The 17,827-nt window shown below is 37.7% G+C and overlaps 1 protein-coding gene across 1 annotated transcript in view; it reads right to left on the bottom strand.

Annotated features, from left to right (window-relative positions):
• The window catches only part of SEMA3A (semaphorin 3A), a gene marked incomplete at its 3' end in the record, with an annotated part of 171,668 nt that overhangs the window by 30,644 nt on the left and 123,197 nt on the right, over nucleotides 1-17,827 (bottom strand). Inside the window, exons 7-10 of the mRNA XM_082309095.1 lie at nucleotides 3,841-3,983; nucleotides 2,554-2,668; nucleotides 2,386-2,455; nucleotides 1,173-1,317 (exon numbers count right to left, since the gene is read on the bottom strand). Of these exons, the coding sequence (XP_082165221.1) occupies nucleotides 1,173-1,317; nucleotides 2,386-2,455; nucleotides 2,554-2,668; nucleotides 3,841-3,983 (473 nt within the window). The remainder of the gene's footprint in view (nucleotides 1-1,172; nucleotides 1,318-2,385; nucleotides 2,456-2,553; nucleotides 2,669-3,840; nucleotides 3,984-17,827) is intronic.

The raw sequence follows: 17,827 nt of genomic DNA on the forward strand, positions 1-17,827 counted from the left end.
CATCAAATGAGACTTGAAATTTCTCCTATGCTGCAGAGCTTGTATTTTAACTCTGGAAAAAATTAGGAATCCCTTTAGCAGTTGTAGTAAGGGAGTGAGGAGTCCTGAGGAATCTGGCTGTCAGGGAGCCACTGTTTTCTTTTACTTAGGAAGTAATTTTCTTTAGGCTGAGCATATATATTGTCTAATTGTTGGAGATCAGTTAAAAGATCAGGTTTGAAAGAACAATTTCAAAGCATACCAGACAAAAGCAGAAAATCTCATGATTTGAAAGAAATGATCAAAGTTACTCCTGGTATGTTTTGTGCCTTATATTTAAGGAGACTTTTAAAAGAATATTATAGATATTATAGATATATTATTTATATTTACATGTTTTTATGTATACATGTGTACACATATATTTAATCTTCAGCAATGATATTTCAGAACTTAAATGGGTCAATCTGATTTGCTAAGGAGCTACCCCAATGTATACAATTAATGCTTTTTTCATAAATGTCCCATCTTCTCAGACTACTGGTAATTTCAGAGGCAGTTAAATATTTCTAGAATGTGATGACATCAGTTGGGAATTGTAAATATGGATGTCTTATATACACTGATATTTTAGTCATTCATAAACTAGAAACAGAGAAATAGGTAGAAGCACAGATTTTAAAAAGTGCCAGAGGAAGTTAGAAATTATTATAGTCACTCTTTCATCCACTGCAGAAATATCTGTCTTACTGTACTAGATTTAATGTCAAGAACAATTGAAAGTTTCTTAACAGCCAGGCAGATGCTCTGGTTTTTGTTCGTTCTCACTAAGAATGGCTCAGCCCATATTTGGAACAAAGACAAATTCCAAAGAAAGGATAATGCAGAGTAATTTATTAAACATTTGACTTTCAGTAAAGTTCTCCAGCCATTGCTCAAACTTCTGCTGAAGTTGTTAATATGAATGCCAAAATTAAAATCCAAATGAAGTTGCTATTGCAGTTTCATGATTTATAAGAAAATCAGTACCTTTTGGACCTGGAGGAATTTTTAGCTTTCCCTTCTGCCATCCTATCCATTTCATTATCTTTTTCAATTTCTTTCCTGGATGTCAGCTCAAGGACCATGTAATGTGTGAAAATATTTTCCATAGTTTTCCCTTTTTAGATTACAATATTTCTTAGGGTACTTACAGTTCCTGGCCGCGGATATGGCACTCGCCCTTGGTAGGGAACCCACTGGTAGTTTGGGCCATCTCGGTGGGCATAGGGACCAAGAAATACCCTCCTCACATCAGTCATGCTATACATACACACTGCTGACCCCTTGAAGATATTACTAAAAACGAGGGGAGAAGAAATGAAATAAAGTTCTTTAAATTATCAGTCAGTTTAATCGAGTTGAAGAGCTATGGGAATAGCAGCTTGTTGCTTCATAATTTATTGCATGTGCTGATTATCAAAACCCTGACATGCTCTCAGAGCAATCCTAACTCACCTCCTGTGAAAGTTCAACATAACTGATAGGATCTCTCAGACATTTTCCTAAGCAGATGGCTGCTATTCCACTATTTAAAACATATTGTCCCCAGAAGGCCAAAGCCCCAATTTGAGTAAACTTCAACGGGGCTGTCCCTAGAGGACTATTCAATTCTTTCCTACACTTCACATTTTTCTGTTTTTTTAACAGTCTCTTCTGTCATTTGGGCAGCACACACACAAACTTCAGTGTTGTTTCTTACCTTGAGATTTCTTACAGAAGACAGTAAGGACTTGTAAATCTCCCTCTTCTATGCCTGGTTATCACTAGAAACATTCTTTCTGTTTAGAAACTAAAACTTTTGTCCTTCACAGATAAATGTGGCAATGCAACCAGTACTGCAAACCTTCCTCTGGCCAAAGCTACAAGTATAATTTTGTTCTTGGTGAAAGCACAATGAAACCAAAACATTCAAGTCACAGTTATATGTGATTCAATAACAGAACTTTTGAAAGATCATTAAACTTTCCAGATTTCAGCAATATTTTTTACTAATACCTCCTTGAGTAGCCAGTTTCTCAGACCACAGATTCTCTATTTTACCCTGCCCCCAAACGAGCATATTTATACTTGTGTTGTTTTTCTAGGTCTGTGTGGAAAGGGCCACAAATTCTGATCCCCACTATAAAAAGCCAATTCAACGGCAAGAACAGCCTGAGAAACTGATAGTCTTTGTGATTACTAGCTTCGAAGTGATGATGTACATTGCTCATAAGAAACCTAATTCATTACTTCTTACTGCCACTGACTTCTCAGTTCAAAGGTTAAGAAAATTTTGTGTTCCTTAAAAACATTTTTAACAAAGAGACCTCTTTAAAACAAGCAGCCACCCAAGTTTCCATGCAAGTAAAATGATATGTTCCATACCTGGAAGTTGTGAACACTCCATAGACTATCGGATTTTTAGGGTCTTTTGAGTTCATTAGGAACACATCCTCTGTAACAATAACAAGAGATGGAAAAGAAAACTAAGTTAAATTCATATAGATAATACCTGAAAACATTTCTGTATTCAACGCCATTTCTGCCACTTACGTAGTTCATCAAAGTGTGTGTCAATGCCATTGGGTCCTGGCACAGAACAAATCAGACGCGCTTTGAGGAAGGTTGTCCATTTGTTAACAAGGCTCCTGTGCCCACCAAAGTCATTCTAATAACAAAAGTATTTTGCATTAATATCTAGTAACAGTCTTTGTTTGAAGTATCAACAGACTACAGAGAAAATATAGTAAATAACTACAAGATGTTACTTATAGAAAACAGAAAAGCATTCACCTTTTACATACAAAAGCATTATTATTTTGTCAAAAACACTAATTCTGAATTGTTTTTATTTTACATTGTATTGCTACATATTTCATAGTAGCACATCATTTGAAAAACAAAACCAAAAAAACCCAAACCTCTTTATATATTGTAATGCATATATAACACTGGAGAAAGACAGGCAGAATATTTTGCTCCAGAGCTCCCAGGCTGCCATGTCCTGGTAAAGCTTAAGGGGTTTATTATTCTTAACTGGGTAGGAACAAAGTAGAAATGCAGGCTACAAGTGAACAAAGTAGATAAAAATGCCAGAACAGTAGGATCAGTTGTATAGCTGCAAAACTTATGCATAAAGTGCACACAAGGACTCCATACTTATGGGGTAATTGGTTTTCAAGCAGCTACCTCTGGATTTGAGGAGATAAACTGAAATTGTGCTTATGGATTAACATGAAATTTTACTGTAAACATCGTAGTTGCAAAAGCCACAACATTTACTAATATAATTTCATTTGTAGAAATCTTTTTAAAAGTCTGTCAGAAAAATATTTGGACGTTTATCAGTGTGGATGAATGATTCAATCTGTAGTCATTAAGGGTCTTCTGAATGGTTGCCCATTTCTACAGCTAAGCTTAAACAACTGTTCCGTTAAATCTTCCTTTGCCTCTGTTTTAAAGATTTTCACTAATGTGGGAATGGAAAGGTATTAACATTCCTTTAAAAAGTAAATTCTTCAAATGTTTTTGGCCTACCTGGAAGTATCACATTTCCTGTAAATGATTCTCCCTTCTGCAGACACATTCTAAGCCTCAGAAGGTGCCTATGACTTTTTAAACAAAACATTGTAGTTTGTGAAGTTTCCCTAAACAGAGAAGAACCGAATAGTATACCTCTGGGTGTGTTATCTCTATTTTTCACTTGGGATGATATCTGCTTTAGTACAATGCCAGGGTTAATACTGAATAGTTCACAGACAAGAAAATGTATTTTCTAAAATCACTTGCAAAGCATACTGCAAGTGTATTCAATCTCACTCAAAGAAGTCATCATTTTACCTTGCAGATCTGCCCAATTCTGGCATGAGTGGCTTTTCCAGTGTGCTCTCCATCAATTGCATTTTCACGGAAGAAGAAATAGATTTTGTCATCTTCTGGATTGTCGCTCTCCGGTATCAGGTGAGCACTAATAAATCTAGGATCTGAGAAGACAATGCCGTTGTACATGTTACTACTCCATGAATTGAATCACTTGCCTTCCTTATATAAGTGAATTGTGATTTTGCTTCCCAAGAATCAACCTTTGCATCAAATGGCAAATATATCTATGTTAGGTACATCATCACCCATTAACATGTAGCAGGTATTTACATTCCTATTGTCTTTAATAAATAGAGGTGTTTGCTACAGATATTAAATGAACAGATCTTAACTTTATTCTTGGAACAATTAAACATTCATGAAATCTCTTTACAAATTGTTATATAACATTACAGCATGGCTTCCTAATTCCATGTATTTATTACTGACATTTTTCTTGTTTCTTTGGATGTTTTGACTTTGGTCAATAATCTTTCTGTATATGTCACACATAAAATGAGAGAATTATTGACACAAATTAATATTCTTAACTCTAGCAATAATGAAGAGTATATAAAGAAAATATTACAGTTTTGATTTATACTGTCTGCTTCCACACTATGATACCCCAAATCCCAACATTTTTGTCTCGTTTTCAGAAGAGAAATGCATTTGTGAATTTCTATGCAAGTTGTTGAAATACTATGTCTTGTAATTTTTTTAAGGAACTTGTTTTTGTTGTAGAAAACCTTTAGTTCTTGACAATTAGAGTGACAACATTATTTGGTGATAAAGAAGATACATCAACAAATGAAAACACATAAAATGCAGACATACTGATGGATTACATAAAAAATGGTGGAAAGAAGTTTTGGGAGAGAATTTTATAGAAATCATAACAGTAAATTCATACCAGTGGTGAATCTGGCTCATCACTGTATTTTACAGATACTTCAGCTGGTATCTTTCACTATATTTGGAAAAAGAAGGCATATCCAACAGATTTACCAATCTGTTTTATAAGCTTTTTACATCCTGCTGGGATAATTAACTGTGAACTATATTTAACCACTCAGAGTCCTGTTCTTATGTGAAATTATAAGCTATTTTAGTGTCCTGCATTAACATCTTTTCAGTGTATGTTTATTGCTATATAGTCATGGAAATAATGAACTGTTCTTTGTTTTCCCAGTTTGCACTAGCTGTCCTGTGAAACCCATTGCCTTATTAAGGATGGCAGTGTTTGTAAGCAACATATTTTGATATATTTTTATATATGCATGTATGCTTTTAGATGTTTCTCTTATATGAGTACATACCGCATACTTTTGTGTGTGTGAGTGTGTGTATATTCTCATGTACTCTATGTATGTATATATATATGTATATATATATTCTCATGTACTCTGTGTGTGTGTATATATACACAGTATACAAGAAGGACCATACTGGCCTAGACCAAGGTTTACTTAGATCAATATACAGACTCCAACATTGTCCAGAAGTAATTATCTGGGACAAAGAAAGAATATGGTAAGTACAAATAATACCCTCCCAGAACAAACTCCCTTCCTCCAACAGTTTTCAGTGTAGCTGATTCCCTGAGTCTGGTTGCTTTCTATGTGTTTAGTAACTCTCAATAGATTTTTCATCCAGTTATCTCTCTAGACTCTTATTGAACTCCTGCAAATTTCCAGCATTCATAGTGTTCTTTTGGAATTTGTTCCTCACGTACACAATCTAATGGACTAAAACCTACTTCTGATTTCGTGTTTTGAACATTGATCTTGCTAACTTCATTTGGTCCCTCTTAATTCCTGTATTGGAAATACCCACAGTGTTCAAGATGTGGATGAATTGTGCTCTTATATAAGGGCCATGGCAATGCTCTTTGTTGAATTCTCTGTTCTTCTATTAATTCCTAACATTTAATATGGATTTGGCAGTTCCTAAGCAGTAATCTGAAATTTTCATGGAACTTTATGTGCCATAACCCCAGAACCTCACTCTTCATTGGTAATGCTCAGTCCACAGCCCATCGTTTTATATGTGAAGATAGGCATGTTTTCCTCATGGTCTTCCCCATGGCTTATCACTACATCATTCATCAAGAATAATTTAATTTGTCATTTGATTGCTTAGCTACCCAGTTGCATAAGATCCTTTTGTAATTCTTCACAGTCTTCCTTTGTCTCCCTATGCTGAATAACTTAGTGTCGTGCAAAAAATTTTCTCATCCTGCTGCTCAACCTCTTTTTCAGGTTATTTATGAACATGTTGAACAACACAGGCCACAGAACAGATCTCTGTGGAACTGTGTCTGTTACCTATTGCTTATTAAAATAAATCTTTTTAGACATCTGAAAACATCAAAAATCTGTAAGCAGCTTAAGCTCTCCACCCCAAGCCCCAGGAACTTAAGCTACTAAATTCACTTCCTTTCTTTCTAGCATGCCTTTAGTAGCCTTCAAGTTACACTGACACAAGGTCCAAGATAAATAATAGCTAGACTATATTGTATGATGGTAAATATCTGTTATTTTACATATGATCTACCAGGGCTTTGAATGCAACTTGTGTCACAAGAAACACAGGACTACAGCTTGAAAATTTCTTCATCACAGCCTGTGGAAGGATACATCAGAGAAAGAGGATACCCATTAGCAGACACTGGTCTGGGCTACTAGATCTGGAGAACCTCTTGTCTGAATACACTGTTTTTACAATCTTACGGTCTTAATGAAAAGGGTAAAAAAAAAAATCATTCAACCAAAACCTAAATACATTCCCAAATGGTTGAATGATTTGTTTTTAGGGTAATGGGTTTTGTAAATCACAAGATATCAAATTCTAAAATAAATCACTATATTATCAGGCATCAAAAATCTAACTTTACATTGGCTAATGAAGATACTGTGGGGAGTCCCATTTGAGTCAATAATATTGCTGATATAGTACGGGTTATATAAACTTGCCCTCAGTTAGCATGTTATTCTTTTCTTTCCCTCTCATAATTTTGCAAGTGAACCTAGAAACAGTAAGAGAGTCTAGCATTAAAGCAGGAATGATAAAACAATGATAGAAAAACAGTTTAAGAAATTGAAAATATATATTTCAAATAATTCTGTCAGAGTGGTAGCAGAGGAGAGGGGTGTGAAGAAGGCAGATATAACTAACGCCATAGCCAGAGCACATGTGAATATGCTTTGTATACATTTCTTACCAGTGTGTATCTGGGATGAATTCAGATTTTCAAATAGAGATTAATAATCCTAACTACATCCCTGAAAATGAAGCGGTCACACAGCCTTATATTAGAACACGTCCATTGTACATCATGGAACAGTTTTTGTTGAATAACACTGGTGTTTCTTACTGAGCAAACCTCAGGCCATTTCACTACCTGGTTAAATCGATATGTTTTAGTCAATAAAAGAGTGGTTCTTCATGTTCTAGGGCCCTTGTTCTTGTTACCTGGTGGTGTTTGCTTTTTTTCCCCTCTTTCATATAACAGATCTATGTCTATGCAATGAAGCAAATAAAGGAAGAACAGGCTACATGTGTTGTGTTGCATATAGAAATAGATACATTTCTGTTCAGAATGAATATAATGATCATAAAAGCAACATCATGATTATATGTGTGGAGAGAGGGAGAGAAATGTGGTTGATAATTTCCTAGGTTATAAAGCTAAGAAGTGGGTGGTGTGAACTAGTGATCTGTAGTGTGCTCTTTATTGTTTCATTAGCGGAGAAGCTATTTGACTTGCCTGCGGCTTGATGCACACTTGCATTTAACTCCAGGGCTTCAGACCGTGCTTACAACTCACTGTTTAGGGTCATGATGAATCAATCAGCCAGATGGCCGGCAGTCACGCAACATAGCGCTCTCCATGGACTACATAGTATATTTTTATTGCTCTTCTTTGAGAAAGGGAAGGGAGATGTTGTCCACAGATGAGGGACTTCTCCTTGATTCTCCTAATTGCTCACCCATGCAGCAGAAGAAAGAATGTCATCCATGAACGTGTACGTTCAAGTATTGAGACTGCCCTGCCTTACCCTGCAAAATTAAACAGGTTCAGTATCAAGGGGTCCCCATGGGAAGTTAAAATAATTCAGTCAGGGTTGACCTATTTCATACATTCAACATAGCCACAAAAGAAGTGCTGGAATGAAATTCAAGCAAGTTTTACTGAATGGAAAGTGGGACTTTGATCCAAACCCACTGGTGACAATTGTAAAAGTCAGTGCACTGCAGCTATTGTGGATAGATAGGATGACTTCAAATTTCTGTGTATGAATTAGCAGGTATTCCGCAACCCTAAAACTGTCTCCAATCCGTGACGTGTTCAGAAATGCTGTTACACCAGTTCAACACTTTCTTGTTTAGAAGCAGTCTACCATTGGCTAAAAGGCCAGAAAGCATGTTTTGGGAAAATGAATTTAAGAAATAATTTGACGGCAAATATTTTGCAACGATTCATTGCTTTAAAAAAACACAAGCAGACAATGTGGAAGAGTGCTTTAAAAAACAGCGTACATCAAACAAACATGTCTGAAACATGTTTAAGTATGATCAAAGGAGAAACAAAGCCACAGCATAAACACGATCAAAATAAAATTACAGCTAAAAACACTTCTCTGATCTTGCAGCCAATGTGAACAAGCTAAAAATAAAAACTTAGATTTTTATTTAAAACAATCAGCCTCGAGAAGCAAGCTATTAAAGCACACACCTTGTTCAGACTCCTTTTTCCAGTTGCCTTGGCTGTGGGGCTATTTCTCAGCTCCCACGCGACACCTTTCTAACACCACTTTTTGTGTGCCCTCCTGCAATTACCAGCTCTGCAGACATTTCACTGGCAGCAGCCCATTAAACTGTCCTTCATGAGAAATCTGGCTCTTTATGAAAATGACACCTTGGTCCAGCTGCCTCTATAATTTATATGCCATTGTTTGCTTAGTTAAGTAATGGAAACATGTTTTGCTTGTCTCAGCACTTCAGGTTGAGAAAACGCTAAGGAAAATTGATATGCATTTGTTCTTTTACAAATGTTACTCTTTAGCAGCAACAACCACACGCACACCCCAGTAGCAAGAAACAATAAAAGTCAGAAATTGGATTTCTAACTGAATTGTATTAGCATTTTAATGAAGATCTATAAACTTGAAGGCACAGAAATTACCTTTAGCTGTCAAGATTGAGTAAGCTGAAGGAACAGAAGCTGGGGTCATCTCTTCATCACTTGACAGGAGCCAAAGGGCAGTTCTCTCAGGAAATGTTTTGTAAAGAGTTTGAACTGAATGCCCCTATTATTGTATATTTACGGTCAAACTGACTAATTTATCAGTTCACAGCAAGAAAATTCTAGGAAACTAGGGAAATTTTATGCTCAGTAAAACTGCAATTGCTATAATTTAATGAAAAGTACTGGAGGGTGACTGGGGCCCTGAGGAGAGGAACATGACCAGGGAAGCTGAAATTAAAAATTTAACAACAACAAAAATAGACAGCTACTCAGGACTTCATAAATACGTACAGTGCCCGTCTACTGAGACCCAGCACAGAGAAACAATCCCCGTCCTCAGAAAATCTGAACTTGAAATCACAGCAAGCTCTACTACCCACAGAGAGGAGGACTTGCAGCACCAGTCACAAATGTGCACAGCAGAGCTGTCTGCCACGGGTGCGCTCGGCAAGGTCACCAGAGGACAAAGCTTTTAATATATGGTGATGAGAGAGCTAAGTTGGTTTGTGGTTTTACACACTCGAACGTAGTTTACAAAACACCAAAGCTTTTAGTGGTGTTCTTCCAAAGTCCCTTCATTTTAATTCTTCAACTTTCACATCCCTCTTGTTGCCAATGACTCAGACAAATGCAGCAGAGCTCTCATGGATTCACCGCTTACAGTGAAGCTCCTCAACAACACGGATGGCATCAGGCCACATCTTCAAGGCGGGAATGCTCTTTGCACAAGGGATAACTTGTGGCTATTATGGAGCTAATATGAGGGGTTTGTGGCAACTTGCTTTCAGATGCTGACAAGGAGAGTAGTACTAGGGACAGACCACAGAGTAGAGATGTGATCTAAAGACACTGTTTTCAAAGCTGTGGGTAGGCAGAGGTGGATGTGTGGCGTGCAGGCCATGTATGACTGAGATGTTAGCAGCTGTCACAGGGTATGAAGCACTACTATGGTCACTCATTGATGCTGCAATGGAAATTCTCATCAGAAAGAGTTTTAAAGACTTGATGATATCAAGCAGTTTGTCTTTGAGTCAAGCCAGATTGATTGTGAGGAATGATGATCTTAAAATACCATCTTAGCTATAAGAGTTTCTCCTTCTTAGAAGTTATATTCCATTTTTTAAAATTATTTTTCAAAGACTAGTAAAAGCAATTTTGGTGACATAGATTATAATATGGGTTAATAAGTTTAAGGTTTAGCTAAGGCTTCTCGTAATTTCAGTTGCATACATAGTCTTAATTTTTTTTCTGATTCAAAACTCTTTGCAGAATTAAGAAAAAAAAAATCTTCCTCTCTGCAGAATCTGGCTGTTCTGTTTCAGTAGTGACTTGTGTGAATTTTTTTGTGACATAAAGAGACTATGGATTTTCAAGGAAGAAAGGTATTAAAAATAATATTAACATATCACTCTTCCATCATTTCAATACACGGATGCAACAGCAACATAACAAGCAAAAAGACACACATAAAAAAAGACACACAAAGCTTTTACACCTGTAAATTCCTCCACATCTCAGTGCTGCTCTTACATATACAGCAACAGGGATCTAGTCATTGTGGCTCTTCAGTGCTCTGACCTTGAGTGTCACCAATGGATCACTCTCATTGCGAGAGACATTAAATCTGAATTAAGTGGTGGGTTATTTTTAAGGAATTACTGATTTATAGTTGGGGCAAAAGCAAAGAAGGGAAAGTGCAGGTTTGAGTGCTAATAACATCCTAAGGCACATAAGCTCACGCTGGCTGGAGAGCTCTAAGGAGGAGTGAAGGAGTCCCCAGGGTGCCTCGGCTGAGCCGGGGCTGAGCTGCGGGCGCGCCTCCCGCAGAGCCAGGCAGGGGCGGCCCGGACCCGGCACCCGGCACCCGCGGCTCGGCCGGGCTGCAGCGCTTCGCCGCGCCCGGCCTCCTCCCCAGTGACCTCGAGGGGAGCACAACCTTAATCTGCGGCACTTAACACCTCTGAAGTAGTGTAAATGAGCCTCTGAGTACCAGCCAAGGCTTAAATCTCCCGGCAGTGCCACTACCCCGAGATCTCTCTCCTCCTCTGCCTTAGAGGCGTAATTCGGGATGACTGTTTCTTGGGAGCAGCATTTTAGCTCACGCAGGAAGGAGAAGGAAGAAAATGTTGATCTCTCATGCAATTATCGGTTTCTGAAGCCTTTGTTCTAAAGAGACAACAATAGTTTTGATTCCCTGTAATGACTAATTATATGGTGAAGAAAAGTGAATATAAAAGTTCAGAAAAATTATAGCTTAATTCTCAACGTAAATTAGATTTCTCACAAAACAATGCTTATGATCTACCCATCCTATTTCATTTAAAAGAGGTGATTATTATCTCTTTACAGAATAACAACCAAAATTAACACCTCTTTTCCATTGCTGACTATGTTTTAAGGTGTTGTATATCTATCAACACTGTTAATTTTAAACTGATTTACTTGTCCCTCAGAGAGAATAATTGGGCAACTGAGAAAACTAGTGTCCTTCACAGAAGAGAAAGGAAGACTTGCAGCATATTGTCTCCATTTAGGAACACTATAATCTCAATTTTCTGTATTTCTTAACCTCTCTGCAGAAAAAGCTAACGAGAGTTCCAGCTAAGAGCCTGTTTCTTCCTCTCTCAGTCATTTATCTGAAGTTTTTGACATTGATGCTTGGAAACAAAAACACTGGAAAGCCTGTGCCTTAACTGTGTAACCTACATCTTTAGAGCTCTGGATGAGTGACAAAAACTAAATATCACAGTCATTATGTTAAAAACTGATGTATTAGGGGAGGAAGTGGAGCATGGAGGCACTGAAGACAAAAGATGTTTCTGGTTTGGGGTGTTACACACTTTTGGCAATCAAAGCCATGCTACGGGCCTGCCTTTTGTAAGCTCTGAAGATTCACAGGTGGAGCACAAGTCCCTGGAGATGCCCAAGCAGTTTATGGTAGATGACCCAAAACTCAGAGACCAAACCTGTTCCTCCCTACTAATGTGATTTTCTCAGGCCTTCCAGAATGCTGAGAGATGTGTGATTACGTCTGGATGGAATATTCTTCGTCTTTGCAACTTGGAAATTAGAGGGTACAAGAAAGTGTCCTGAAGGCAGAGAGAGCATGCTGCAGCAACGCCATCAGCCAAACTCCTGACACAGCACGTTGCAGGAGACAAGTCCCTGGCTAAGTGTGAGGAATAGCTGGGGATTAACAAGGCAAACACATTTCACTGAAGGGAAAGCGGGACAGCCTTCAGCAGTATGATTGGCAAAAGCGTGAAACCCCAAACTGAACAACAGTGGCTTGACAAGTATGTCTCCAGCCTCCGTATATCTCCTGAGACCTAAACTCTTACGATTTCTCTCTCAGAAATCTGTGCACAACCCTGTCTCCAGCAGGACCCTTTGTCCACACATATATTACTTTTCTTTCTGCCTACACTGTGAACAAATATGGTCTTTGTGTCAAAAATAATCCATTTTCAAAATAAGAAGAAAACTTCCAAATTTTGTACTGCCAGGTTATATTTGAAATGTGTGGAAGGGGTTGTATAGCTGTAAAAACAATCTCCTCCCCGACATCATGTCAAAAAACTGGACAGGACTCTGCCATCATCTCAATTCTCAGTGAGGGATGTTCATTCATCGGGAAATGATCATCAGCCCGAGCCAGTTCCCAAGGAGTGATCCAGCAGACAACACTCCTGTAGCAATTTCCTAACCTATCCAATCTCCTGTAATTTAATTTCTTTGTTAAATCCTTTAGATTTGGCCACAAAACTGAGGTCATTTTGTCAAACTATGAAAAAGGTTTTGTTGTTATAATTAACTTTTACAGCTAGTGTAAAGCAACTTGACACAAAATCCATTAAAGTAAGATTAATGAGGGATGGCAGCAAAGACTGAAAGAAGGGCTGGGTGAATGACTGGTTTTAACCGATCTGTCAGTGTAGCCCAGCAACATAAAATGCAGTAAGGCATCTGTAAGCGGAAGCAAAACCCCTCAGCACAACCTGAGGTATTCAGTACGATAACATCAGTTATGACAACCTCTTTCAGTAGTCATGTGAGCATAATATGTGACTCCAACTTAATTTAGCTTCAGTCAATGTAAGGCATTAACAGGATTTGTACCCAACTGAAATAATGTACTAGTTTATTGATGATGTGAAACTTAATTCTGCTCATTAAAAAAAAAAAGAGAAAGTATTTGATAGCACAGGTGTGATGAAAACCATGGAGCTGCTTGAGACAGAAAAGCTTTGCAACATTACCTTTTATGCTGCTCTGTCAGAAAGTTGTTCTCAAACGCTGTTTAATTGGTATGTACTTTTATTCTGTACAAGCAAACCCTCCTTTTTTTTTTATTCACTGACAGCATTTCAGGAATATTTGATATAATGACTGTGACTTTTAAGAATGAAAACCTTCTTGGAGTAATATTGTATCAGACTCAAAATTTTAGCATTTTTTAAAAGGAGTGAGGGAGGAATTTGCAGTTTACATGCTTGTGATAGATAAACAGGAGGGTGAGGAATTAGAAGAAAGTTTAGCAAAAGTATTTAAAAAGTAATAAAAGAATGAAATGTAGTAAAAAATATAGGTTCTGTAATGAATGGGAAAATGTGGAATATTTTTTTAAAGAATGCTTTCTACCAAAAGGTCTGGCAAAAAAAAAAAATCAAAGCTGAAAGTATGTTAAATATGAAGCAGAATTGAGTATTAATAATGACAAAGCATTTACACAATCTTGTGAAAAAAGCCAATGACTCACTAGTCCTTGTAAAATATCTCATAGGAAGGTTTTGCACCTTTCCTTCTCATGGAGCTTTTTCTGCCTTTAGTGGAAGTTCCTTCAGAGCAACAGAACGGGAAAGAGACCGAAGGGGTGGGTAGGTGAAGAGCGCTGTGCCCTGTGACTGTCAGATTTTACAGTGTGTCAAATGTTATCACAGAGCTCAGGAAATATGATTAATCTCACTGACATTAGTGGAACAGTTTTTACTATTTATAATGGTATTGAATTTTGCTCAAACGGCAGTAAAAGAATCAATAAACACCAATCCTCAGATAAATGGCCATATTCACAGATAATGTATTATCACTGAATGCTTTCAAATATTTCATAAGATCTGTGGAGTGAATGGGAAAAATATGTAATCCAGTCTTTAAAATAACTTTTCTCCTATTTTTCTGAATGATCATCTGTAAAAAAGCTCTGTCTCTGAAAGGGTATCTGGTTTCTTCTTTTACCAACTCATCTAATAAAATTGTCCTACAAATCTTCTGCACTTACCTGAGCAGAAAACTTTACAAACCTACCAACAGGAAATGAAATTTATGTATATAAACATCTGCTAAAAATACTCCTTTTCATAATCCAGGAATCTGACAAAAACACAGGCCAGCCTATCACTTTGAAAGGTAAATCAGAAAGGGAACTATTTTGTCTTCATTTACTTAGTATGTTGTGGCAGCCCTAAGATCCCGGGAACATCAAATTCTGCTGGATGTTGTACAAGAGATGGTGGTGTCAAAGATTTCCAGTTTAACCCTTGCCTTTGAAAGAGGTCATTTTCTCTGATAACACTACAGGATGTCTCACCTTCCTAACGTGAAACATTCAGGCTGTAGCCATCAGTGATACGGACCTGAGACCAGAGGGAAAAAAGAGCTAAAAGAGGCATATCAGCTGGGAGTTTTTGGTAGGTTACTCTCAACAGTCTTCTGGATATGGAAACTTTCAGACAACACTGCTGCTTTTGAGACTGAGATTCTTAAAAGCAGTGTTACCACATTTCAATAATATAGTAATTTATCTGTACGCTATGATGTTATCTAAGACATTCACTGCTTCTGAGTATCAGCTATTAGCTGGTGAATACCTGTATAACTTGACATATCTTAAATGTTAGCATAAAGTTTGCCATTTCTTTTTTACTGCATGGTGTGTAAAAGCACCATACAGTAAAAGCACCAATTTTTAGAAAATAAAATCTAACAGCCAGCTATTCAAAAAAGACAGATCGGTATAAACCCATGGAATCCAGTGGAAAAGCAAGGGATGGGATACTTTTGACACCACTTTGAAATGTAAAAGCTTGGCATTGAAGTCTGAGATAAGTAATACGGGTGCTCCAAAGATCAAGGGGAAAAAGAAATACCACTTTGGCAATGCAGCAAACCGGGAAGTTCAGGATCTGTTGCACTGTCAGAACTTAAAGGCATCAAATGAGGAACCATTTGTCAAACTTTTTTTTTTTTTTTTTGATCTGTCCACCATATCTGAGAACTGCGGTTCCGTGAATAAGGTATTCGGGGCTTCTTTGTTTATTTTCTCTGTCATTTAGTCAAACATGCTACTTTTACAAGTGAAAAATAAGTATCCATTTGTCTCTCCCATTTGCCTTTTTCTCTTCCTGTTCTCTCTTCCTTACACCATGGTCATGAATAAGGCTCTACAGGCTAAATGCTGCTGGTGGTGACATCTGTTTCACCCTTCTGTTTTGCAGGTGTTGCCTGATGGAACCTGGGGAAGAACCCAGTGAAGTGACTCAAGTGGGACTGGAACGGTATCTATCCTGGCAACACGGGGTTGCAGAACTAAATGAAGAAAAATTACTAAAAGATTTTGTATTAATTAAAACCCTGAAAAGGATGAAAACTGATCTGCTGGGAAATTACATGCCATATTAAATATAGAGTTTTGTAATTCAGTGTTATCCCTCCTCCTCTGTTTAAAGGTTACAGAGATACTAAGATGTCCTACGGTTACAGCACAAAAGGCCTGATTTGATGTATCATAGTATTTCAGAAAAAAATGTTTCTATAAAATCTGCAAGGAATTAACAAATCTGAATTTAACTACAACAGATGGTCTATCTACATTTCTTGATCTTACATGCTCTTTGTGTCTACCTAGTCACAAAGTATTGCATTAGGCCCAGTCCTGCTCTTAGTAAAGTCAACAGCCACAACTCTGCTAAATACAGAAGTCGAATATATCCTTGAGAACGGAGCTTAATATTAGCTTTGCAATTCTTTGCTAGTGTGACTTTTGAATTGTGCTCTTGAACCACCTGAATGTGTTATCAGTGTTTTAAATACATTGATGTTTCCACTTTGTTGTAAAAATAGGCTTTTAATACAACACAGTATTTAGCAATCTAGTACCAGCCATCAGTCTGATATCAGCCGTGACATTATTTAATTTTCAGAATCACAGAGGTTAAAGCTCACTGAACTATAAACAGTTGGAAACATGGAGTGTAATCCCAAGGCACAGCTCTGCACAAGCTGTAATTTAAATCATATTGCATGCTAAGCTGAAAAGGCAGTGCAGGTCCCAAAGGGCATGAATAAATCTGCAGTCACTGATTTGCCACACACATTTGTGTTGGGATTCTGTAACTGTGCAAATGTGATGTCTTCCTTTAGTGCAGGGGACCTGTCATCTACTGAGATTTGTAATTAAATAACCCAAAGAACAAAAGCAATTACTTAGCCTTACAAGCATTCAGACTGGAATTTACACGATTTCATGAACAAAGAGAAGGGGAAGTTATGGAGACAGAGAGAAAGGGAGGCTTTGAGTCTGCAACTTAATTCAGCTGTGTCTAGAGCGAGCTGAGATTTTAATGTATAGACCAGGTATTCACATACCTGGCTTACTTTGAACTAATAATTCCGTCATCACAAACTCCATTCTGAAGTGGATGTTTCTCCATCTAAGGAGCCTATTATGTTTCCAGCTGGCTAGGTGCCACATCAGGTGCCGGCTTTGAGCAATCAGTTGTGTTAATTGCAAGCAACACTGAATGCCTTTTGGGACAAGCAATTCACGGTTCAGGAATGTTAGTGTAAAGGGGGTTAGGTTCAGCCCCATTACCAAGAACAAATCACAAAGTTTGCATAGGTTGCAAACTAACAGTTGTAAATTTATGGAATGGGGAAAAGAGGTAGGAACAGGCTAAGGGGCTGTATCCTCACATCATTAACTCTGCTGGGTGTGCTGGGCATCTGTTACTTGATGGGGTGATGGCTATGTGGTGGTGGAGCCCTTCATATTTTCAGCTCAGCAGCTCTGTCCTCCCATTTGCCTGGTTCTGTCAGGTATTCTGATCCAGGCCAACAAGGCTAAGACATTGGTTCAAGAGAAGACTACATCAACTACCCGTGAACATGGTCTCCTCCACATTTGTTGGCATTTTCCTTCTTTCTATTTGCCATGCTGGGAAAACAACAATAATAATAATAAATGCGTAGGGCTTGTTCGATGTAAAGGAAGTATTATAAGGGCATAAATAACAGTGAATGCCATAAATGGATGTTGAAGGGCAGATTTATATAAAAAACAGCCACTGAAGAAACAAAGCATATTAATGAAATGTGCTGAGCACTGCAGTGAGTAGAAATCAGCAGATCTTTCTTGGCTGCATTGGGGATATTCTCATTTATTATCAGCTAAAGAGCTGGCCTGTGGTATTTTTTAGTGTCTAACTTTTGTCTCAGTACCTGAATAACAAGTTTTAGCTAGTCTATCTATTTGCAATGGTTGATTTCTAATACGTTTGCCCATGAGTCGCGGCACCAGCAGTATTTAAAAGAAGAAACCTGCCCAAATGTTGGAGGTGCTGAATGGGAGGCTTGGATTGAATACTTAGAGATAAAGGGAGTTAGTGTGTGGCAGGGAGGGGGAGGAACTGGTATAAACCTAAGTCTGCAGGTGCT

This window comes from Platalea leucorodia, assembly GCF_965183815.1.
Source record: "Platalea leucorodia genome assembly, chromosome: 4".
Lineage (NCBI taxonomy): Eukaryota > Metazoa > Chordata > Aves > Pelecaniformes > Threskiornithidae > Platalea > Platalea leucorodia.